Source organism: Erythrolamprus reginae, unplaced genomic scaffold, assembly GCF_031021105.1.
Source record: "Erythrolamprus reginae isolate rEryReg1 unplaced genomic scaffold, rEryReg1.hap1 H_29, whole genome shotgun sequence".
NCBI lineage: Eukaryota > Metazoa > Chordata > Lepidosauria > Squamata > Dipsadidae > Erythrolamprus > Erythrolamprus reginae.
The window spans coordinates 174,737-201,103 of NW_027248483.1; the positions used below are offsets into that span (position 1 = coordinate 174,737).

Sequence of the window (26,367 nt, forward strand, 5' to 3'; positions counted from 1 at the left end):
GGAAATTTTTTGATACATTTAAAAAAATAAATGTAACATTAATTAAGTTTCCATTTTCTATTATTTTATTATAAGAATAAGAATTCTTATTATAAGAATAAGAATTCTTATTATAAGAATAACAATGGAAACTGAACCCAATACATGGGCAGACCATAATCCTATAGTACTTACAATAAGCTGGGGGAGAGAAACAGATGGATAATGAATCAGAAAATAATAGGGGAAAGGAATATAAACTGAATATAAATATAAACAATATAGGGAGAAAGAATGAGCTTTCTTCTTAAAAGAAAATTGGAATGATAATACCTCAATTCAAAATATTTGGGATACCACTAAAGCCTACATCACTAAAGCCTACAATTGCTTATATAATTAGGAGAAATAGAAGTAGATTTATACAAATTAAACAGATACAAAGTAAAATAGGAAAATTGGAATGTAGAATTCAAAAAGAATCCAAAATAATGAAATTAGAAAAGAAAAAGAAGTATTTAAAACAGATGAATTTTATAACACAAGAAAAAATAGCATTGAAAATCAAATCAGCCAAACAAAATTAGTTGGCTGGCTTGTAAATTAAGAAAAAACAAGGGGGGGGGGAGAAGGTATATATATAACAATTAGGGGCTCAAAATGGAACCAGGCAATTTGAATTGGAAGGAAAAAAAGAAAATAGCAATAGAATACTTGTCAGGTCTGCTTCAAAGTTTTTACGAATCCAAAATGTCCCACTACTTTGGAGTCATGGGCTCTGTCCAGAAAGACTACCCTCGGGGAGGTTGGAATGTACAGTCTAGGCCCCACCCATGCTAAATCGTTTCATAGAGTAGATTATGTTGAATAGTCTGGGAACCATTCATTGGTTTTCAGGGCCTCCACTATGCTAGATTTTAAGTCCTCCAGCACCTCTGCTGTTTGGCTTTTCTGTGCTCTCATATCCGCTAGTCATGGCAACTGTTGGGTCGGGATGACCATCTGAATCACCTCCTACTGGACACCGTTATACTGGGGCAGTCTCGACAATGCATCAGCCATGAATTCCCCCCCCCCCCAGGAAAGTATTGCTGCAACCATCGGGCCTGCTTGGGTGACAGCTTTCTGGTTTTTTTTTTTTAATGCTTCCAGGTTTTTGTGACCAGTCCACACTTTGAAAGGGTGTTTAGCCCCTTCTAGGAAATGTCTCCAGGTTAGTAAGGCCCATCACACTGCAAATGCTCATTTTTCCCACACTGCCCACCTCCTCTCAGTCTCAGTCAGTTTTCTGGAGGTGTATTTATTTGTAGTAATACTGCCCCCACTGCCACATCACTAGCATCAACCTGAACTACAAAAGGAGCCTCCAGGTCTGGGTGTTTGAGGATCAGCTCATCCACAAATAGTTTCTCAAAAGCAGCCTGACATTCCATTCCATAGTCCACTCTAGTGGTCAGCCAGACTTGGGCCTAGCCTCCCCTTTGGTTCTCAGGAGGTTTGTAATTGGTAAAGCTATTTAAGCAAACAAAGGGATGAACTGATGGTAAAAGTTTGCGAACCCCAGGAAACTCTGGAGCTGCTTGCGAGTACGTGGGGCCTCCCACTCAAGGACAGCTCTCACTTTCTCCGGGTCCATCTCTACCTCTTTATGTGAAATATGGTAACCCAAATAGTCAATGTTACTCTGATGAAACTTGCACTTAGAAGGCTTGGCATACAGTTCCACTGCTTTGAGTTTCTTTAGTACTGCCCGTGATGTGTTTTCCATAGTCTCAGCATAGATAAGCACATCGTTCTAATAGAGCAACATCCCTTTATACAAATGTTAATGAAGCACCTTGTTAATCAGTTGCATAAATAATCCCGGTGCTCCTTGTAGACCAAAGGGGAGCATCCAAAACTGGAAACAGCTTAATGGGCAGTTGAATGCTGTCTTCCATTCATCTCCTTCTTTAATTCGAACCCTGTAATACGGCTCATGCAAATCCAACTTGGTAAAGATTTTCCCCTTCGCCAAATAGGCAACATGTCCTTCATGAGTGGCAATGGATACACGTTTTCCACACAAATGGTGTTTAGGTTCCTATAGTTGATACATAATCTCAGCGAGCCATCTTTTTCCTCCCAAAAATGGATCAGGGCAGCCACTCATGGCGTAGCTGGCTGTATGAAACCTCTTCCAGATTTTTGTCAATGAAGCTACATAGCTCATCCAACTCACTAGGGGTCAAAGAGTTTATCTTAGGCTTTGGAAGCTTCACCCTCAGCAACATTTCAATACTACAGTCTGTGGGCCGGTGGGATGGCAGCTTATCCACAGCCCTCTCACTAAACAACCCCCTGAGGTCCCAATATTCCTTTGGGATTTTCTCTTCTCCGTCGATCTGCTCCTCCCCAATCATTCCTCTTAGTCCTGGTTGCTTCAGGGTGGAGCACAGCTCTCCCTTCTTATTGTATACAATTGTCACTACTCCAGTATGCCAGTTGAACTTGGGGTTCCACTTCCTTAGCCACGACAATCCCCAAATCAGAGGATTCTCCATGCTGGATCCCATAATGCAGTGTTTTTCAACCAGTGTGCCGTGAGACATGGTCAGGTGTGCCGCGAAGCTCAGAGAAAGAAAACAAGAGAGAGAGAAAGAAAGTGAGAGAAAGCAAGCAAGAGAGAAAGAAAACAAGAAAGCAAGCAAGAGAAAGAAAAAAAGCAAGCGAGAGAGAGAACGAGAAAGAAAGAAAGAGAGAGGGCAAGAGAGAGAGAAAGCAAGCAAGAGAGAGAAAGAGAGGGAGGGAAGATGGGAGAGAGAAAGACATAGAGGGAGGGAGAGAGAAAGAGCAAAAAAGAGGAAAGAAGGAAGAGAGAAAGAGGGATGGAGAGAGAGAGAAAGAGGAGGGGAGAGAAAGAGGGAGAAATAGAGCGAAAGGGAGGAAGAGAATTTTTTTGTGCAATCTTTTTTTAGTCCCCCAGCCCCCCCCCTCAATGTGCCCCATGGTTTTGTAAATGTAAAAAATGTGCCGCGGCTCAAAAAAGGTTGAAAATCACTGCCATAATGAAATGTATAGTCTCTTGGTGGGGCACCATCACCATCAATATGGGATCAGTCTTGTACTTGGCCGGTTTCCCCCCCAGTCACTGACCCATCCCACTGGCAAAAAGAAATGGGATCCTGAATGGATCACAGCTTTACACCCATTTTCTCTGCCACCTCTGGACTCATGAGATTTCAGGTATATCCAGAGTCTAAGAGGACCAATACCCTCCCTTCCCCCCCCAATTGGGTCCCAAAATGTGACAGGGATATAAAAGGATCCACTGGGGGGAAGTGGCGTTTTCTGGTTCACTGTCCTCAATGGTCAGGAAGACTGGAGGTTCCAGCGACCTCTATGGCCTCCTTTCCTTGGCGCCCCACTTATGGAGGTTTTGCTGGGCACTGTTTGGGTTTCTTCCCACCAGCAGGGGTCCCCCTTAACACAGGTTTCGCAAAGCACTCAGTTGCCTGATGCCCACCTGAAACAGGCCAACACCCTTGGCTTGGTCTCAGCGGGCTTCCCAGCTCTTTTGAAACTACGTTCTGTGGTTGGAGTAGAGGTTTTCTTGTAAGATTGGGGCCCCTTCTACTGGCTTCTCACCAGATCGATTTCCACCTCCGCTGCCAATTTGAATCAATGTCCCAACTCCTTTGGGGACCCCCTTGACATGCAGCTTTGGTAGATGTCATCATTCAAGCCATCTATGTAATATTCCATGAAGACTCCAGCTGGGTACATGCTCACATAAGACATTAGTTTGTGGAATTCTTGAGTGTAGTGAGCTACAGAAAAAAACCCTCATTTTAGGGTCTTGATTTTATTTCTGGCCTTGCATTCGGCCAGGGGGTCTTTGAAATGTGTTTGAAGGGCTGCCATAAAATCATCAAAATGTCTCATCAGGGGGTCATTGGTGTTATGCAATGTGCCCATCCAATCAGCTGCCCTCCCTTCCAGGGCTCTTGTTACCAGGGAATTCTTCCCCATAATCTTCCAGGTACTGCCACACCTGGATGAGCAAGTACCTCAGCCCCTTGGGGTCTCCATTGTATTTCTGAGCCAGTCGGGGGATATCAGGCACATGACATCTGTCGGGACCTCCCCCTTCCAGAACTTCATTGCACTGTGGGGGCCTGGGCAGCTGCAGCCACTGCACCTGCTAGGGCTCTGCTTCCTGAAGGCTTTTCTGTTGCTTTCTCCTCCCCAGGTACTTTGGTTCTCCTCCCAACTGAGACTTGGCTTCTCCACTATTTCTAAAACTTCTCTGATGCATGTCAGATCAGATAACAGGTATTCTCTTCATCCTCCTTCTCCCATTCCACTTTAGGGTTTCTCCACCGGGTTACATTAGCCTCCCACCCACATTGACCTCTTCGCTCTTGGGTGGGACTCGAAGTCTGGTTCTTCTTTTTTGATCTCCCATCATCTCCAATCCTCTTCCTCCTGGCTCTGGCTGGGGGAAGGACAGAGTGGGCCTGCTGCTTCTTCTCCCTGGTCACCATCACTGTCCTGGCTGGACATTGTTGCTTAGCCCCCACGGTAGTTATATCTTCAGGATGGCTAGTTACTGCAGACTTTGCTTAATGTCAGGTCTGCTTCACTCAGAATTTAGAAAGGTAAAAGTCAGAGTCCATTTTGAACTTCAAAATTTTACTGAGAGATGCCTATTACAAAGTAACCCCAATACGGCCCTTGGGTAGTCCACCCAATCCAGAGTGTTCATAAGCATCAGGTGGGTGCATCTTCGTTGGCATGTCATGCTTTTGGAATGTACAGCCACTAACCTTGACTTGGTGATAAGCAGGCCTGCTCTGCGCATCTGTGCCAGCCTGCAGCTTCCCCCCTCGTTCACCCTTTCTCATACGAAATCAAAACTCCCATGGGCTCCTCCAGCAAGCTCCCCCCCCAAATCCCAAAAGCTTCCCTTACCCCCATTTCTTTATGACAGCCGATGCAGTTGAAGATAGGAAGAATAATGCAGACAGGCTGACAATACTTTAGAGATTTATACAGTAAAGATGAGATACAACAACAGAATATACAGAATTATTTACAACAATCTTGCATTCTACTAATATTTGGATTTAATAAAGGTATAATGGATGAGAGAGGGGTGTGGCCAGGTGCCATGGTGGGACAGTGTTCTCTGCGCTCTATGCTCCTAAATTTTCATTGCCGGGGTGGTGGTGGTGGTTCTCATTTAACTGGACCCAGAACTGCCCTGGAGGGGTGGGTACACCATTGGCAACCTGTTTGGGGTCAGCACACCCCTCAGGAACTCAGCCCAGAGCCCTTGACCAGCAGCTGTGAAAGTCAGCTGGGGACAAAGCCGTTCCAGTTGTTTTAGCCGGGTGGCTGTGCAACAGGAAGATTGATTTTTTTTTCTGAGGTGGTCATCATCTGGAGAGGAAAAATAAAGTGTTGTGCAGGAAGGACAAGGAGGAGAAATTACTGAGATTGGTGAGTCTGTTAGGGGAAGAAGAACATTTGATACAACTTAAAAGCTTTAAGAGGGAAAACAGAAGTGAGACTCAAAAAGGATTGCAAATAAAATCAGAGGTTGTAGAAGAGGAGATGATTGAAGAAAATACAGAGAAATACAAGGATGAAGAAGATGACGAATTATGCAGTTTTTGAAGTGGAACAAAGACTATGGACTATTTTAACAAGTATCCTGAATAATATTATGATTATGATGATGATTGTTATCTTATAAATTATGAGTTTATTGAAAATTGTGATAAAGGGAAAAAGGAAGGCACTAAGAAGGAGGTGATTGGAATGTTTTTAAGCAATGACCAAAGAACTTACTTAAGAAAGGGGAAAGGAAGAAATAGTAAGAGTAGACAATGAGATTTAAAGAAAAGAGAATTAGATAGAAAGAAGAGAAAGAGAAAAGATAGGGGACTAAGAATTTGGGGATGGAGAAAGGACAGAAAAACCAGCCTGAAGATGATGAGTGTGACCTCGTCGAAACGTCGCCAGAAATTTCCAAATCCTACACGGGAAGAAACCCGAATATACCAAGACCGTCATACCTGTACCCGTGAAAATCTATGAAAACTATATATATATATATATATATATATATATATATATATATATATATATATATATATATATAAGAAACTAGACAGATGATAGTATATTTCTGATAGACCTGACGGAATTCCTGCAGAATGCTATAAAGAATTACAAATATCTCTAAAAAAACTTACTTTTAGTGACATATAATAAGGTCTTAATTAAAAGAAAAAATATTTTATTTATTTATTAATTTATTTGTCCAATACACAATACATATTGAAGAGAATAGACATGTAGTAATATATATAAAGAAAAGGATAGAAGAAAAGATATAAAAATAGAGCAGAAGATATATGAAAGGAAGAAAAGATATATGAGACAAAGGAGAGACAATTGGACAGGGGACAAAAGGCACACTAGTGCACATGTGTGCCCCTTACTGACCTCTTAGGAACCCAGAGAGGTCAATCATGGATAGTCTAAGGGAAAAATGTTGGGGGTTAGGGGTTGACACTACTGAGTCTGGTAATGTGTTCCACGCTTCAACAACTCGATTGCTAAAGTCATATTTTTTACAGTCAAGTTTGGAGCGGTTAATATTAAGTTTGAATCTGTTGCGTGCTCTTGTGTTGTTGCGGTTGAAGCTGAAGTAGTCATTGACAGGCAGGACATTGCAACATATGATCTTGTGGGCATTACTTAGATCGTGTTTTAGGCGTTGCAGTTCTAAGCTTTCTAGACCCAGGATTGTTAGTCTATTTTTGTAGGGTATTCTGTTTCGAGTGGAGGAGTGAAGGGCTCTTCTGGTGAAGTATCTTTGGACATTTTTGAGGGTGTTGATGTCTGAGATGCGGTATGGATTCCAGACAGAAGAGCTGTATTCAAGGATGGGTCTGGCAAAAGTTTTGTAGGCTCTGGTGAGTAGTGTGAGATTGCCAGAGCAGAAGCTGCGTAGGATCAGGTTAACAACTCTAGAAGCCTTTTTGGCGATATTGTTGCAGTGGGCTTTGGCACTTAGGTACTTTATATATGAGGTTTGGGTTCTTTTCCCCGATGTGGAGGGTAGAGCATTTGTTGGTTGATATTTGAAGTTGCCAGGTTTTAGACCAATCTGAGACAAAGTTGAGGTCTTTTTGGAGAATAAATGTGTTGTCCATGGTGTTGAATAATTTTACATCATTGGTGAAAAGAACACAGTTGCTTGTGATGTGATCGCAGAGGTTGTTGATGTAGAGAATGAATAGAGTAGGACCTAGTACGCTGCCCTGAGGAACACCACTATTGACAGTGGCAGGGGTGGAAATGGTGCTTCCAATTTTGACAACTTGTTGTCTGTTTGACAGGAATACAGCTGTGGAGGAATCCTGAGATGCCATAGGATTTGTGTTTTAGGAGTAGTTTGACCACTGAGTCGAAGGCTTTGCAAAAGTCAATATAAATTGCATCAATGGATTTTCCTTGATCTAGGTGGGTAGTCCATATGTTTTTGCAGTGAAGTAGTTGTAGGTTGCAGGATAATTTCTTTCTGAATGCAAATTGTTTGTTAGAGGTAGATTATTAGATTCTAAGTAAAGGGTGATTTATTGATTTATAATTGATTCCATGATTTTACATGAGATGCAGCATAGTGATATTGGTCTGTAGTTGTCAACGAGAGAAGGGTCTCCTTTTTTGAAGATGGGTATGACTACTGCTTTTGACCATAGTTTGGGGAGTGTGCTGGTCCTGAAGGATTTTTGGAAGATAATGCTTAGAAGAGAGCAGAAGAGAGCTTTTTTAGGAAGTATGCACAAAGACCGTCTGGTCCGACTGATAGGGAAGGTTTGAGGTCACGGATTGCTTTTTCAACATGATCTACAGTGAAGCCTATTTGGGTTAGGTTGTTGAGAGAGTTTGAGGTGCAATTTACAAAGATGGAAGATGAGCCATTACTGTTAACAAAGACAGAGCCAAAGAAAGAGTTGAAGAGGTTAGCTTTGGATGGATCATCGTGGTGTTCTTTGTTGTTGGGTCCTAGGGTCTACAATCATGGACAGAGGCACTGATTACATTAATTCCAAAGAACACCACAATGAAACATATGATTCAATACTACAGGCCAATCTCACTGTTAAACTTAGATTACAAAATATTTGCTACAATAATGGGTGAACGTCTGAAAACAACACTCAATGAGATTATCCATTCTGATCAAAATGGGTCTCTACCGAATAGGAATATAAAAAATAATGTAAGAACGATACTAAATATTTTGGAAAACTATGAAACCCATCCAGGGAAAGTGTTGATCGTTTGTGTAGTGATAGGATTTGAGTTACTGGCTTGTTACCGACTCTGATGTTCTCTGAGACAGAGTTAATGGCCAAAGTCACCTAACTGGGTTTTTTGGGTGTGCCTAGAGTGGGACTAGAAGTTTCCTGGTTTCTGGTCTTATGCCTTAATCACTAATTTAAACTGGCTCCCTTTTTAAAGGATATATTATCCTTACTACAAAACACTTTTTTAATTAAAAAAAAGTATATTTTGATCTTTTGAGCAGGGATCCCAGGAATTCAGCATTTTAATGTAGCATTTTCACAAAATCTGGCAAGTATACGTACGCATTATGTCCACTCTTAAAGCAAATTTCATACTAAATTCTCTGCTTTGTACAGTATCATTTTAATTTTCTTCAGAAATTATGAGGCTCGTGTTATTTTTATTCTCCCAAACAAGTAGTCACTCATATAAATGCCCAAGAGGAAAAGATTGAATACTAACCATTATATGGACTGCATATGTGAAACACAATGTCTTTCTCTATGTATTTCAGAATATCATAATCTTTCAAGTAAAACATATTTTTAGGTGACCCACTGATCTCTACTAGTTGTGTAACATTGGCACCAGCAATACCAATAGAATAGATAATGACTCCTTCTTTTCTTAGGGCACTGGCTGGTTCTTTTACATCATCGTGTGCTTCCCCATCTGTGAGGAGGATAAGAATCTTGTTGACAGAAGTCCGTGCTCTTTTTACTGGTTTGAAATAATCAGAAACAAATTGCAGAGCTTTTCCAGTATAAGCTTTCTGTTTCATTTGAGTCATGTTCTCAATAGCGTTAATAATGTAATCTTTTGATGGGTTGAGTTGGAACTCTTCTTTATTGGTGGTACTGAACTGAACTACGCCAAATTGTACTTCATCTAGACCAACACTGCACCTATCTACCAATTCTTGCATGAATTTCTTCATCTTCTCAAAATCCTGATGGCTTTTACTTCCAGAGCTGTGCACTAAGAACATGACATCAGCTTTCATTTTCTCACAGGCTACATGGGGAAAAGAATAATTATTTGGGTTAAACCACTGAATTTCTATGAATCTAGTAGAAAAGAAAAGCAAATTTCAGGAATATTGCTTCTTATTTACTCCTAAACAAAATAGGAAATCCATATCAGAAGCTTTGTTTACATGAAAATCTGCCTTTTTAATAATGCCCAATACACTCATATATGGAATGAAATGCCTTTCTTAGTAGTATGCTTGAAGTATATTTCATTATATTTTCAGTATCAGTTAAAATACTTTAGATAACTTTTCATTCTTATATTTCTACAGATAACTTGTAACATTATTTGATCATGTCAGGAATGCTTGTTTTAACATTGGTGCTATTGTATATAGATATAATCTCTTGAATGATCTTCCTGGCAAATACAATCATCCCAATGTTTGCAATGCTGCAGAAATGATTAGCATTGCTTTCTTTTAAAAATATTTACAACAGTAAATCAGTTAATCAAAGTGGAATGCAGAAGAATGCCATCTTCAGTCATCCCAAAGGGTAAGCATAAATCTTTTTAAAAAATTGAAATGTAAATGCAACGTTTATGTTATAAACATAACATAGAACAAAAAATATATTAAAGATTTTTTGTCTGGGTTTATAACCCTAAATTAATATCAACTGCCAGACTATAAATTACAATGGGACTAATTTCTCCCCAGCACATGTTTCCTTTGCAATCAGTCACTGAAAGTTCAAAATATTGAAGTCAACGAAACGTTGAGCTAAAACTGAGTATTTTATAGCAATTATAGTTTTTTTTCTAGATGATCTTCCTGTTTCAAAGTTCAACTGGGGAAAGGGAAAACAACAATGTATTTAGAGGGGAAGAAAGCCTTTAACTTCATAAATGTAGCATCTTCTAACAAGTCTGGACCCCAGAAGTTCAACAAGTGCTCAACAGAAAACATATCTATACTATCTATAACAGTGATGGCAAACCTTTTTGGCATTGAGTGCCCAAACCAGAATGCACATGCATGTATGAGTGTCAGAACACTGGATACCCAAAGGCCAGCTGGCCGGCACATGCATGTCTATTTTTGGCATGCTTTTCAGGCTGTTCTCAGGGTGTTTTGGGGGCCATTTTCAGATTATTTCTGGCCGTTTACAGGCCATTTGGGCCACAAATATGGCCTCAAAACAGCATTAAAGCAGCCTAAAATGGCCTGAAATTGTTCCCCACAAATGGTCTGAAAACAGCCTAAAATGGACTGAAAATTGCCCCCCAAAACAGCCTGAAAACAGCCCAAAAATGGCCTGAAAATGCCCCCAAAATGGCCTGGTTTGGGCCGGGTTTTTGACCATTTTCAGGCCATTTTCTGGCACTCTGGCACCTGCAAAGACCACCTGGGAATGGCACACATGCCCACAGAGAGGGCTGGTGCATACCACCGCTGTCATACATGCCATAGGTTTGCCATTACAAAGCTATAGAGTTAATGGGTAATTTACAATATATAGTAAGCCATTATGTAGGACAAACAGATAGAAGACTAGCAGAATGTGATCATGAACCCTGCAAAAACTTAGGGCTTGGAAAACATTTGTTGCAGAGAGAAACAATAAAAGAGCCTGCAAGATAAGAGCTGGGAAGATTGTTAGCAGCTAGTTAGGGCAGAAAAAAACAAAAAAAGCTACATTCAGGATATAAGATGCACCCTAATTATCAGCCTATTTTAGGGAGGAAAAAGGTGCATCTTATACACCAAAAAATATGGTAGTTTAGAAGACTCTAAATAACAGAAAACAGAACATATTTTATTTAAATGACTTGTGGATACTTCTTACCTTTTTCAAAACATATGTCTCGAACAATTTCATTTTTTATATTTTTCAAGGAGTCAAACTGTTCCACATAGTAAACCTTTGAGTGTGAGTCTGCAATCTCATTTAATTGTGTGATATTAGCAGGTTTCACACCAATAGCATAAATATTGATAGCTGATTTTCTTAGCATTTTAGAAGGTTCCAGCACATTATCATGTGCTTCTCCATCTGTCAGTACAATGAGATAGCAAGGGACTTTGCTGCCTCGCTGTTTTTTTGCCTTTTCAAATAACAGCTGCATAGATTGCATAGCATTTCCAGTATATGTATCTCCTCCCATTTGGATTATATTATTAATGGCTTTTTCTATATGGCTGGTTTTTGTATACTTATCAAGTTCAAATTCTGTTTTATAAGGTTTTTCAAACTGAACAACTCCAAATCGAACATGATCAGGTCCTATGGTAAATTGCTTAATCACTTCCTTTAGGAATGTCTTAATCTTAATAAAATTGGAAGGACTGATGCTTGATGATCCATCAACAAGAAAGTAAATATCAGCCTTTTCTGTTTCCATACATCCTGGATGAACAAAAATGTTTTAGATAGATCAGAGGCAGGTAAATAACTTATTCTCCCCCACAATCACTAAATGAAATCCTGCATTGAGGAAGGAATTGAGTCTCTGCAAAGTAGTTTTCCTCAGTCTCCAAATTTTGTCAATATTCCAGAAGGATAATATTTTGCCTGGCCGTCTGGCCACCCAACAAGACAGTATACAAACACACACACACACACACACACACACACACACACACACACACACACAGAAGCTTACAAAAGACAAAGGTTTCTTTATGTACAAAATTGGATAAAAGCCACAGCAATTGCAAAATGAATGCTTGTTTATGAGTCCAAGGGTCAGGGTTAACGACTCAAGCTGGCAACAAAAGTCTTTCTGGCTTACTTCAGCCAATTACTCACTTGGCTTGAGTGTTGAGAATTCCAAAATTGTCCAAAGGAAAAACTAAACCACGAAGTGTCAATATCTCTGTCTAAAATCTGAACGATAATTTCCCACACTGCTTTACACAGCCCTTCCCCCTTTAACCCTGCAGCAGCTTCCTTGATTGCTGACAGTTGTGCCTTATAATTTCCGTCTGCATCTGCCCAGCTGTTCTTGGTGTCCCAGCATTCTATGCACCCTGACATTTAGGATGGGATCATCCATCACTCCTTCCTCATCTGACTCAGATGAGGCTGTGACTGGAGATCCTACAGGCTCTGCAAGTCTCTCTGCCTCATCTTCCACATCAACCTCTCCATCCCCTTCATTGTCTGACTCTTCATGAAGCCAGACATGTCTTCTTTGATCTGACGGACTGGGCTCCTCTGAGTTAAAATCAGTGACCAGAGGAGCTGGCCATGAGCCAACAACAACAGATAACATAATGATGTCAAAAACTAAGAAGAAGTCTATTAGGATCAGGTGGCATACATTTTTCCTCTCAAACCACTTTGTCAAACACACTGAAGATCTCTGAAGGAGCCAGGAAAGACATGAGTCAACCATAAATGGTGGAGTCACCTGAAAGAGCACCCTATTCTCTGCATTCTAACTTGGAAGTCAGAAGGAATGCCAGAAAACATTAAGTGATATCTCTGAAGGATATGGACATTTTTTGTTAAGATTTCAAGAACTTCTGACTTGGGATTTCATAATACTGGCATTATTTATTTATTCAATCATTTATTATTGCTTTTGAATCTCATTGCAATCTAAAACATTTGATGATTTAAAATTTAATAATGCACAATAAAAATTAAAAGCAAAACTAAAAATAATTTAAATGAAAATATCTTCCATTCAGATAATCAATAGCAGATAATAAAAAGATTGGAGTGCTGAGAGAGTGGCCCAAAACCACCCAGTTCAAAATAAGACTCAAGTTCTTCCACTTTCTAGCTTGGTGCTTTAAGCAAACTGACTCTCAAAATTAATTCAAATTTTAGTCACCCAACTGCAATGGACACGGATTTGTCAGAATGAGAGAAAAATGAGAGAAAAGGCAAGATTGATAGAGTTGAGTGGTTTAAAAACAAGATAAAGCAAAACAAGTATTCAAATACTTTCAGTTGATTTAATTAGGTGTCATGCATTTCATCAATGATATTACCTGATCGGAACTCTTCTGTTCTTTCAGCTTGGGCAAAAAACATATACAGGTGATCAAACAGTTTCTCCTTAAAAATTTTAGACTTATCTGCCAGGTTTGAAAAATGGTCAACTTTTATAATATTTCTATTTGGGGGATAGGATACTACTCCCCCTAACTGTGTAATATTAGCCCCTTCAATGCTTATAGCAAATACAGTCACACCCTTCTGCAAAAGGAGACTCGATGCTTCAGTTATACTATCCTCAGAGGGTCTGTGGGTGATGATGGTAGCTATTTGTTCCACACCTACTGTTTGTCTGCTTCCAGCACTTTCAGTAAAAAAAAATTCTCTGGTAAAGTTTAAGGCAGCACCTAATTTAGCTTTTCCTCCCCTGGGAGAAAAGCTCTTGATTTTAAATACAAGATCGTTTATCTTTGTTTCTGTGTTCAGTTGAGAAAGTACACGAGACTCATTGCTGTATGTCACTAGACCAATTCTGATGCAGCTTTTCTTTACATCAAGAGAGGTTGCTGTGTTTTGTAAGAAAGATACAATATATTCACTATTTGTAGGTGAAACGGCTTCATCGACCACAAACACAATATCTGCAATTAAATCATCAGAACAATCCGCAACTGCAACACAAAAAGAACACACCATATTATTAACTTTCTTTTCTTAACAGTTTCTCTTTTTTTTTTGCAGGCTTTCCAATTGACATTTGCCAATACATTAAAAAATTTTTTTTAAAAAAAAATGCTAGCACAGAACGTTTTAAACCAGAAATTCCTATGGGTTTTGTATGGATACCATTTAAACATATTAAGAGGGGGTCATATTATTCACCAAAGCAACAGAGGACAGGAGAAGAAACAATAGTTGGAAACTAACTAAAGAGAGAAGCATTCTGGAATTAAGAGAAACTTCCTAAACAGTAAGGTCAATTAACCAGTGGAACAGCTTACCTTCAGAAATGGTGGGCACTCCATCATCAGAGGTTTTAAGAAGATACTAGATAGTCACATCTGAAATAGTATGGGTTCATCTGCTTGATTAGGGGGCTGGACTAGAATACCTCCATGATACCTTCCAACCTGTTCTGTCCTGTCCTGTCCTGTTCTGTTCTGTTCTGCTGTGCTGTGCTGTTCCATTCATTAAACATTTAGACTATTAGTACTCAAATTCTTTACCTTTAGATGTGAACCATAAAAAAACCTAAGAAAATATTTCTGAGCAACTAGACTACCTTTGCACAAATGTGCTTTTAGAAAAGTGACATGATATATTTATTACAGTACTTTTCTTGCCCCGAATCTCCTGTCAAGATTAGTACTGACATGATGTAATATTCCAATGCAGGAAGAAAGATTATAATTAATATAATGATTGTAACAAGTAAAGAATGATGAGTCACCATGAATCTACAAAATGTGCTACAACCTGATTGGTGGATAAATGTATAAAAAGAAATGCACCTTTGCATAGGTGTGGCTTATGGCTTATCATGGGTGATTTGTTCTGTGGCTTCTTGTGAATTTGTGGTTGGATTATTGTCTGTATTGTACTAGTAAGATAGTTATAGTGTAAATAGATAGAATAGTTTTTGCTATGAAGAAGTAAAATATTTTCTCAAGAATTCCTGCTATATTGTATTTATTCAAGATTCCAATCTTGCTCTGTGTCTGGCTGGTTGGGCTATACAGCTTCTGCAAAATGCTACTCTAACATCTCCTACAGCAGTTATTTTATAAGAACATGTACAACATAGTCTCACATTCTTTAATTTGCCCCCTAAGAGTGAGCTACCCAAGAAAATAATAATGCGTTCCTAGGGATTGCTTCTCCTGATCAGGACTGAAGTGAAAAGTAGGATATGAGGTATGAAAAACAGCCTCTAGGGCTAGAAAAAGTGCAGGCAGGAGCCAAGGGAAGAAGTGAAATTGGATGAGTGATATGTAAATGAAAATAATGGAGAATAATCAAATTCCTGATACTATAGTCTAGCCTTAGGGAACCATCCTAAGGAAGGTTTTTGTGACTATGATGCAAGAAAAAAGTTTTTAACTGACCTGCCCTGGACCATGACTATTTACAAAGTGATCCTCCTGCAAAATGTATATGTAAGATTTATTGAAAATGATTATCACAATTAGGAAAATATAATTATTTTAAAATTCTAACTTCCCTCCTATTGGAAAGACTAAATTTAGAGGAAGAAGTTCAGTATTAGAAAAGAAAGAAAATCTTCCTCTGTAGGCCCTTCAATGTGTACCATACTACATCACCATTTTGTTCTTGAGATTTATCTAGAAATCATGGATCCTAGATATCTGAAATGGAAAGTAATTTATTTAATCTCTGGATCCCCCCTAAAGAAATGAAAGGAGGAAAAAAAGCATCCTATCCTCCCAAAAGATGTTGTATGAGCTCCAATTCCAGAATGGCATGAGATGAATAATACATTTATGCCATATACCAGTGTTTCTCACACTGGTTGGAGAATCTAGGAGTGGAAGTCAACTACTTGGCTTCTCCAAAATTGTGCTTTTCCAACAATGCAGGCCTGCAATTATCTCAAGTGATAAGTGAATTTGCATTATACCTTTTCTCAGTAAATAAAATTACTTCTTTCATTAAGAATTACAATTTGGCAAAAAAACCTATAGATTTTAATCTAATTATTACATGTGTTCTCAAATATTGCATACAATATAGCAACAATTCAACTGTCAATGAAGTAAAGTTCAAAGTAGATTTTGGAGAACCACAATTTTTCTTACACAAGCTCAGTCAGGGATCTTTTTCTTTAAATAATAATTGCTCCAGGATGCTCCAACTGATGTTCTAAAATCTCTGTCCCAAATCTTCATGGTTAATCTAATGATATTTGTGATAATGTACTGCATTATTTCTTTTACCTTTTATGGGTATGCTATGAGCATAAGTTGTACTTGGTGTGGTAACTGTGGAGATGACTAAGTTCCCATTTATTGCTACAGCTGATTCAATGACAGACAATATATTCGAGGAAAATGTTTGGAGATCTTTTAGTGTATCAGAATGGTAACTGAATGGATGTGTAGCCATTGACTGCAGCACTTGCTCAGGTGCACTCGGCATTCCTAAAGCAATTATTTTTATCCCATCTTCTCTCATTAATGTGGCAGGTCCTTCCACATCATCTTCTGATACCCCTGAAGTTGTAACTATCAAAACCTGTTGTCTGTCTCTTCTTGGTGCCTTGAAAATAGTCTTGTGGATCTTTTGTATTGCATTACCAGTCCTTAAAGGGCCATCCCGGAATGAAAGATTCTTTTTAACATGGTTCAGCATAGGTTTTTTTCCTCTGAAATCATCCAGCTGGAATTCAACATGGATATCATCACTGTATTGGACAAGTGCAAGGCGATATTTATTTGGCCCTATTGGAAGATTGTTGATCATTCTATTCACATAATTTTTTAATGAGAGGAAACCTTGTCTGCCGAGGGTATTAGAGCTGTCAATCAGAAGGACAACATCTATAGACTCAGAGGCTACAGCAAAAACAAACAAAAGTTAATGTATAAAACATTATTGTAAACATGTGTGAACATCAATCACTTGGGTTGGTAATTAGGCTATTGGTTTGAGCTCTAAGCTTGGCAACATTCAAGGATCAGCCACATCAGTGCCTTTTTGAATTGTGCTTGGCCCTTAAATACCTTTTTTGTTGTTAGTCACAAAGTCAGGTCCAACCCATCACAACCCTATGGACAATGTTCCTCTTGGCTTTCCTATCCTCTACCATTCCCCAGAGTCCATTTAAGCTCATGCTGACTGCTTCAGTAACTCTATCCAGCTACCTCATTCTCTGTCATCAGCATTAGGATCATCTCCAGTGAGTCCTTCCTTCTCATTAGGTGGCCAAAGTATTTGAGTTTCATTTTCAGGATCTTGCTTTCTAAAGAGCAGTCAGGGTTGATCTTGTCTAGGACTGACCAGTTTGATTGCCTTGCAGTCCAAGGGACTCACTGGATTCTTCTCCAATACCATAGAGGCATCTGGTGGCGATGCAACTGCACTAGGAGGTAGAAGAGCAGAGCTCTGCTCACATACCTCCCTTTTTTCATTTGAAGTACTATTTTTTCAGTGCAATCAGGCTCATAGGGCTCAGATCGTTGTAGGGGAATATCCGTAGCTCACAAGGCAAATCGCCATTGCCTTGGAGGGTGAGGAATAACCCCCGAACCTCACTTGAAAAGAACCAGCATTTTGGTGACTGGCCGAAGCAAGAGCAGCCATACAGCAGGAAGGAGAAAAGTGTTAGAAAGTAAATCGGAGAAAACAAGATCCATCAGAGAAGAAATTAAAAGTTAATGGAGATTGAGAACCCCCAGGTACTTGTAGAATTTAGTATTAGAGGCAAAAAGGAAGAGAGATTGGAGGGACCGCAATTAATACCCCGGAAGACGAAAGAATTCTAAACAGACAGCTGGAAAAATTGCTTATGTGGTATGTAACCCACTTTACTTGATTGAATTTGAAAAGAAAAGAAATAAAATCTATTACCTTGCGAACTTGTATCAGAGGAGAGAGAGACTATCAGTTTAAATACTGGAGCAAGCAGCAAGGAACGGAGATAAAAGATCCGCAGGTTACCAATTGCAGGCGCCATTGAAACTTTAGTTGTAGCAAGAGAATGACTGAGCAGAAAATGAAAGTCTTTTGACACGTGGGAAAAGTGTGAAGTATAGAAGATTGACAGAAGAAGATTTACATATACAATTTTATTTGGGCTGTTTATCTCCTCTTCTTGTCTCTCCCCATTTTCATTTGTCAAAGATTTTTTCTTTTCCCCCCTCCTTTTTATATTTTTCTTTTCCTTTCTTAGTTTTTACTTTTTCAGAAGATTATAAGAGATATAAAATAAGGACTGAAATAAGGAACTGAATAAGGATTTGAATCATATCAAAGAGGTTTTTTTTCTTAGTATACTTTTTCTATATTTTTCTTCTCTTTTTTGTGTTGAATGCTGTGCATGTACATCTATTTTCCAGATTTTTCACTTTTTATCTTTCTTTTTTTCCTTTTTGTCCCTTTTGCCATTTTAAAATACTTTATATATTTTGATGCCCCCAAGATGAGTAATCATTAAAACGTTTTCTTTTCTTCACCCCCCCCCCCCGGCTTGATTTTTTACTCCTTTTTTTTGACCTTTGGATTACACTATACATGAATTCTGCCTCCTAAATTCTATTCCTATTTTTTATAATTTCCTTGCTAACTCTACTATTCTAAGAAACATATATATATATATATGTGTGTGTGTGTGTGTGTGTGTGTGTGTGTGTGTGTATCACATGTTTTTTGCTGAAAATTTAAAATTAAGGGAGACTAGGATGGCACCATTTCGGCCTTGTTCTGGCCTCATCAGCTAGCCACACCCTTACTGGTATTTGATCCGGCAAATATATATAAATTTCTAAGAATAGTAGAGTTATCAAGGAAATGGTGCCATCCTAGTCTCCCTTAATTTTAAAATTTCAGCAAAAAATATATGATACATATATACATATATATGTTTACATATTTTTGTGTCGAATATATATGTTTTCGTAGATTTTCCTGGGTACAGATATGATGGTCTTGGTATATTTGGGTTTCTTCCCGTGTAGTATTTAGAGCTTTCTGGTGACATTTTGACGAATCTCATTGAAATGTCACCAGAAAGCTCTAAATCCTACATGGGAAGAAACCCGAATATACCAAGACCGTCATATATATGTGTGTGTGTGTGTTATATTTCAATATAAAGTTAATACAGTTAATAATTAAATAAGTAAATAATTTAGGATTATATATAAACTTTGTAATTTAGGATTAATTTGGGATTGGGATTGAATAATAGTTATTTAGAAATATAATTCATATAAACCATATATTAGCTTTTTTCTTCTCTTTTCTATCTGCAAAAAGTTTAATTATCTTCTAGAATTTATATAAGGATTAAGTAAGTAAGTTTAAGAAAATTGGTATTGATAAAATTGTTTAACACTGTTTTCTATAGACAAAATATAATTGATTAGATAATTAAGGAAAACTTATGTTATTGTGGAAAAATCTATGAAGATCTTTAAGCATGACAAGCACATCTACAACAATGAAAGTTGCAAAAAAGCAAACATCAACAACAAATTTAGATTCACCAATACATCAAAAGACTCTTGATACTATGTTAACGAAAGAAAAATCAGGGTCTACGACTAGCCACCATCGATACAAGAAATGTTAATACAATTACAGGAAACCATGACAAAAGCATTAGAGAATAACAGAGAAAAAGCTAAAAAAACAACATGAGGAATTAAAAATATAAATGGGAGAAGTTAAAGACAAAGTTAAGGGAATTGATGAAAAAATAGTAGATATTCAACAAACATTGAAGGAAAATGAACAAAAGATAACGGTAATAGAAGACAAAGTGGGAAAAGTGGAGCAGAAGGTGGAGAAGATGGAAGAAAAAAGTGAGAGGACCACAAAAAATATGGAACAAGCCATCGCACAATTAGAACAGTCTAAGATTCCAAAATATTATTGAAGAAAAAGATGAAAACCTCAATGAAAAAATGATAGAAATTTTAGCAAAAATTGTACACAAAGACCAACAAGAGATGATGTGTGAAATAGATGAACTATACCATGTACATATGAACTATGCAAGAAGGCACCATCTACCGCGAGAGGTACACTTTAAATTTTCCAGAAGAGTGATTAAAGATGAAATTTACAAGTGGTCACATAATCAATCAATAGCATACAAGGGAAAAGAGATAATAATTTTGAAACAAATACCATGAATAGTTTGCGAAATTAGGAAACAATATCAATTCTTAGTGAGAAAATTAATTCAGAGGAGTGTGATGTTTAGGTGGCTTCTACCAGAAGGAATGATGATAACATGGAAGGAAAAAAAGTCAGACTAGATACAGTAAAGGAAGCAAGACAGTTTTGTGAAGAAAATGATTTACTTTATGAAGAACAGGTCAGTAAGGAAAGTAGGGGCAGCAGAGAGGAACTGGAGATGCCAAGTCAGGAGGAGGAAGAATCACTTGAAGAAAAGGAGAGTCGAGGGGAGGGAGGCAAGAACAACAAGAACAGCAGGAGAGAAGACTAAGAGAAACAAGAAATCAGAAATACAGTGATACCTTGTCTTACAAACTTAATTGGTTCCAGGACGAGGTTCTTAAGGTGAAAAGTTTGTAAGGTGAAACAATGTTTCCCATAGGAATCAGTGGAAAAGCAATTAATGCGTGCAAGCCCAAAATTCACCCCTTTTGCCAGCCGAAGCGCCCGTTTTTGCACTGCTGGGATTCCCCTGAGGCTCCCCTCCATGGGAAACCCCACTTCCGGACTTCTGTGTTTTTGCGATGCTGCAGGGGAATCCCAGCAGGGGAATTCCAGCATCACAAAAATGAGCACTTTGCTGGCAACGGAAGTCCGGAGGTGGGGTTTCCCAGCGAGGGGAGCCTCAGGGAAATCGCAGCATCGCAAAAACACCGAAGTTCTCAAAACCCCACCTCTCTGTGTTTTTGTGATGCTGCGATTTCCCTGAGGCTCCCCTTGCTGGGAAACCCCACCTCCAGAGTTCCGTTGCAAGCGAAGCGCCTGTTTTTACGCTACTGGGATTCCCCTGCTGGGTTTCCCCTGCAGCATCACAAAAACACGGAAGTCCGGAGGTGGGGTTTCCCATGGAGGGGAGCCTCAGGAGAATCCCAGCAGTGCAAAAATGGGCGCTTTGCTGGCAACGGAAGTCTGGAGGCGGAGCATCCCAGTGGTGGCGGTGGGTTTGTAAGGTGAAAATAGTTTGTAAGAAGAGGCAAAAAAACCTTAAACCCCAGGTTTGTATCTCGAAAAGTTTGTATGACGAGGCGTTTGTAAGATGAGGTATCACTGTACTACTAACAATAAATGTCAGAAGAAATAAGAATAACATCTATTAACGTAAATGGACTTAACAACCCTAATAAAAGAAGACTAATATTTGCAAAATTAAACAAGATAAAAATTGACGTTATTGCTTTGCAGGAACTACACATTCATAAACAAAATTTGGGTCTATTAGAAAATAAGAAATTGGGGATACTGTATGCTTCCTTAGCTGATTAAAAAAAAGGAGTAGCAATATATGTGAAAAAAGCAATTACGGTAATTCAAAAGAAATATACAAAGATCAGGATGGAAGAATCTTAATAATAGAACTAGAAAATGAACAACCCCCCCTTACATTAATAGTAATTTATCCGCCCAATGAAAAACAAATTGAATTCTACAATAATTTGCATGAAAAAATTATTGAATTAGATTTGGAAAATATAATTTTACTAGGAGATTTTAATGTGGTGGCTGATAAAATGTTAGATCACAAAGGCAAGAGAAATATTTTAAAAAAGAAAAACCTTCCTAAAACTTTCTGGGAAATGATAACTGAATTTGGCTTGAAAGACTCTTGGAGGGAAAAGCATGATAAATCAAAGGCCTCAATTCTTTGGTGCTCAGCCTTCCTTATGGTCTAGCTTTCACAACCATACTGTATTTCCCCAAAAATAAGACATGTCCTGACAATAAGGCCTATTAGTCTTTTTAGCCAATGAATGGAAATAATTCCCTCCTGAAAATAAACCCCACTACTTAAGCACATTTGCAGCCAGACCCTACCATTTACACTGTTTGCTGTATCACAAAATGAGCAGCTGGCCAGTAATGCACCTTGTGGTCAATGGCAGGGAGTGGGTCGTGAGACGCAGTGCTGATCTAACATTCATTTCATGCCAAACTGCTTCTTGCAGCAAAATTAATGGCAGGCCAGTGGCATGGCTTGTAATCTATGGCAAAGAGTGGGTCATGAGGATTGCTGCTGACCGAACTCTTATTTCATGCCAAACTGCTTCACGCAGCAAAATGAAAGACAGGCCAGCTGCATGGTTCATGATCTATGGCAAGAAGTGGGTTGTTAGGGGCACCACTGACCTAACACTTATTTTGTTATGCCAACATGTCCAAATGGAAACAGCAATTTGCCATCTGTTTATCAAGAGGAGTGGCAGGTGAGACAGTCTCACTTCTCTCCTACTTCACTTGCCACCCCCAAATTGCATCTCTAAAAAGGATGGGTAATAATAATAATAATTTATTAGACTTGTATGCCGCCCCTCTCCGAAGACTTGGAGCAGCTCACAACAAAATACAAAGCACAAATCTAATATTTAAAAAAATTATTATTATATTAGAGGGAGTACGAAGCAGCAACAGTAGTGTGAGAAAGAGCTCAGGAGTTTCAAAACGAGAACAAAAAAAGAGACATAAATAACCAGGGAGAAAGACTGCAAACCGGGGAAAGAATAAAGGGGGGGGGGGGGGGAAAGGACAGATATCCCACCTTCAAGCTGCAAGGAGAGTCAAACTGCAAAGTAAGTCTTGATAACTTTCGGGGGCAGGAGGAGTGGCAATGGGTAAACAGAGACAGAGGAGATGGTCGCGGCAGGAAGGGAAGGAGGGAGCATCAACCTCAAGATTACAAGAGGCAGGGGAGTTAATCCAGGCGATCGAGGCCAGTTGGAGAGGAAGAAAGCCCCTGACGCCCTGGCTGATTCCTCCCTGAGCACCCAATATCATGCAGACCCCTCCATCCCTTCATAACCCCTCAGTGGCCCCTCCAACAACCTTACACCCTGCTTCATCCACTTAAGAGTGGCGGAGCCTCTTAAGGCCAGTTGGATCCCCTCTGAGCCCCTCAGCTACCTCCTCAGAGCCCCTCCAGCCCCAACGTGACTTTTTCGGACCCCAGGGAATTGAATGGTCACCATTACGGGCAAACAAACCACGTGGCTGTCCAAGGACAAAAGTGATCATGTGACCAGAACCCAATAGAGCAAACCAGAAACACCCAACCCATGCAAAACTTGTCCTGAACTCACCAGCGCCCCCACTTACTCAGCGTTAGGAATCCTGTCAACAGCGAAAGGACTCTGAATAAACATTAAAAAGAGTCCAGCCATTGCAAAATGACTTCAGAAGACGCCTGACCCCCAGCTGTACAGAGCCATCATTAATTACCTGATCTTAAAATTCCTAGCTGAGACACTCAGCGGTAGGAGCCCAGCCTGCAGCGAAAGACCCTGCTAACGCCAGAGTCTAGCTGCTAGTGAAGGACCCTGGAAGACGCCTGATCCCCAGTAAAACAGAAGACTCTGAAAACACATTCCTTCCAACTTTAAAATTGCAAACTGCAATTAGCAGCTCTACAATAAGTAGCTCCTCAAACTGCAATTAACTCTTATTTTACCGTGTAAGAGAAGAAACCCTCAAGCATCTCTTGCCATTCACATTCCATCGCTCCCTTCCCCGACCAGAGTGATACAAAACAATAAAGCTACAAGTGGCAAAGCAATAAACCCAGTGACCGAATATGCCCGGCAAAAAAAGGCTCAAAACTCCCAGGCAAATAACATCAGCAACCTATGCTTTAAGAGCAATGACTCAATTATTATACAAGAAAAATCCCAAAAATGCCACTCCTGCAACAAATTAGCACACCATACCTGCCTTAACATAAATAAACAAATTGCCTCCTTTCTTCAAGATAATTCCTCGTTCTATTATTTCTGCTCATCTTGTACTCCCAAACCTGACTCACTCTGCAACTTGTCTGATGAGATCCTCTCCCTAAAAGCAATAACAAAAACTGAACAATCATACATAGAAAACATAGAACCACGGCTTGCTTCCATTGAAAAAATTATCCAAGATCTGATAAAAGATAAACCATCAAATCAAATACACTATACTATCCCACCACCACCTGTCTATACTCCACCAAGTTCTCCACAATCTTTACCTGCAAGCTCAACTACTAACATCCCCACCCTTGTAAAAAATGCCATGGAGCGCAAACAAAAGCAACAGAATGCCATCCTTTTTGGCCTTGAGGAAAATGGGGAATCTGATTTAACAAATATACGCAACATCATCCACCGCCTACATCCTCAAACTTTTGCCCCTGATGACATCCTAGAGCAGCGGTCCCCAAACTACGGCCCGTGGGCTGGATGCGGCCTGCTGAGGCTATTTACCTGGCCTGCGGCAGCGTACATCATTTTACCATCTATATACTAAGTTCCCAAATCTCCCCTCCACTCTGCTACTGAGTGTCTGGCAGTGGCAATGAAGAGGAGGAAAGCCAGGGGGCGGGGAGGAAAGCACCCTATGGCAGAGCAGCAACAGTTCCTCTCCCTAAAGGCGAGAAAGAAATTGGCCAATTACTTTCCTCCCCGCCCCCTGGCTTTCCGCCTCCTCCTCCTCCAGACGCTCAGCTGCAGACCATCTTGGTCCCTCCAGTGCCGCTTTTTTGCCCTTTTTTTTGCACCGGTGAGGTTTGCGCGCGTTTGGGCACTTTTGGCGTTGGGGGGGGGTCTGCTGCGGAGAGGGAGAGAGAGAGAGAAAGAGGGAGAAATAGAAAGGGAGTGAGTGAGAGAGAGACAGAAATAACGCAAGAAAGAGAGGGAGAGAGAGAGTGGGAGAGTGCCTGCGGGGAGCCTGGAAGCCCTGCAAGAGTGTCTGGAGGGGCAGTAAACAAGCCATCAAGAGCGCTTGCGCACTAACTTGCTAACGGCCACGCCATCCCAGATCGCGGGGAGGGGAGCTTTTCCCCGGCCAGGCGACGGCGAGGCCCTCCCGATGCTTGTCCTCTGCCCAGGACACTTGGAGCTGCACTTGGAGCTGGGGACAATGGGCCTAGCCTCAGTTTACTTGGCCCCGGCGCGGCCGAAGCGCAGGGCAGAGTAGGCGGCGGTGGCTGCTGCTTCAGGCCCACCTCTGAGCTGAGCTTCCTTTGGCTTCCTTCGAGGCAAAGCTGCAAAGCTCACCTGCCTCCTCGAAGGAAGCCAAAGGAAGCTCAGCTCAACGAGGACCGGCTGTAGGTCCCTTGAAGCTGCCGCCGCCCACTGCAGAGATCCCTTCACCTGAACGGAGGCAGTGGGTTCAAGGGACCAAGAGCCGGTCTTTCTTGGCGCTGAATTGTTGCAGCCTCTGAGGCCGCCTCCGCCTCCGGGCGAAGAGATCTCCTCAGTGGGCGGCCTCGGAGGCTGCAGCAACGCAGCCCCGAAAAGGACCGGCTGTTGGTCCCTTGAACCCACCACCGCCACCTCCATTCAGGCAGAGGGATCTCCGCAGTGGGTGGCAGCGGCGGCGGCAGCTTCAAGGGACCCACAGCCGGTCCTCGTTGAGATGAGCTTCCTTTGGCTTCCTTCCTTTCTCCACCGAAGAGATCCCTTCGCCCGGAAGCAGAGGCGGCCTCAGAGGCTGCAACAATTCAGCGCCGAGAAAGACCGGCTCTTGGTACCTTGGAACCGCCGCCGCCGCCTCCGTTTGGGCAAAGGGATCTCCGTAGTGGGTGGCAGCGGCAGCTTCAAGGGACCAACAGCCAGCAGCTCTGGCGGGCGTGGGGCAGCAGGGCAAGCCGCGAAGGTGGCACAGCTAAACGTGGGTCGAGTGGGAGGGCACTGAGCAGTAGCCGTGGAGCGGCAATGGGGCGGTTGGCTGCAAGGCACCGGTGGTGACTTAATGTGTTTTAGGACGCCATACATTGCTGGCGCTGCACTGGGCATGGGGCTGGCACCTCCGTTCCAGCCCAGCCAGCGAGCCAGTGCCATGCCCAGCAATGTACTGCGACCCGACGTCGGTGCCACCATCTTGGAGCTTCTGCTTGCAGCCGACTGCCCCACGGTGTATTGCAGGGAAGAAAAAAAAAGAAGAGGGGAAGGAAGAGAGAAGGAGGGGGAGAGAGAGAAAGAAAGCAAGAGAGAGAGGGAGAGAAAACAGAAGTGAGAGGGGGAGGGAATGGGAGAGAGAAAAAGAGAAAAATGAGAAAATGATGGAGGGAAAGAAGGAGGGAGAGGGAAACAAAACAAATGAGAAAAGGAAAAAAGGGAGAGGGAAGAGAGAAGTGGAAAGGAGAGAAGTAGGGAGGGAGGAAAAGAGGGAGAAATGGAGGGAAAAGGAAGGAAGGAAAGGAAGAAGGAAGGAAGGAAGAAGAAATGGA

At 40.7% G+C, this 26,367-nt stretch overlaps 1 protein-coding gene across 3 annotated transcripts in view; it reads right to left on the minus strand.

Annotated features, from left to right (window-relative positions):
* The window catches only part of LOC139155540 (collagen alpha-6(VI) chain-like), a 242,177-nt gene that overhangs the window by 173,726 nt on the left and 42,084 nt on the right, over nucleotides 1-26,367 (minus strand). The window contains exons 3-6 of one of the 3 annotated variants that reach the window (XM_070730717.1): nucleotides 16,208-16,825; nucleotides 13,307-13,924; nucleotides 11,151-11,711; nucleotides 8,791-9,342 (exon numbers count right to left, since the gene is read on the minus strand). In XM_070730717.1, the coding sequence (XP_070586818.1) occupies nucleotides 8,791-9,342; nucleotides 11,151-11,711; nucleotides 13,307-13,924; nucleotides 16,208-16,825 (2,349 nt within the window). The remainder of the gene's footprint in view (nucleotides 1-8,790; nucleotides 9,343-11,150; nucleotides 11,712-13,306; nucleotides 13,925-16,207; nucleotides 16,826-26,367) is intronic. The other 2 variants (XM_070730719.1, XM_070730718.1) reach the window with 2 other exon arrangements.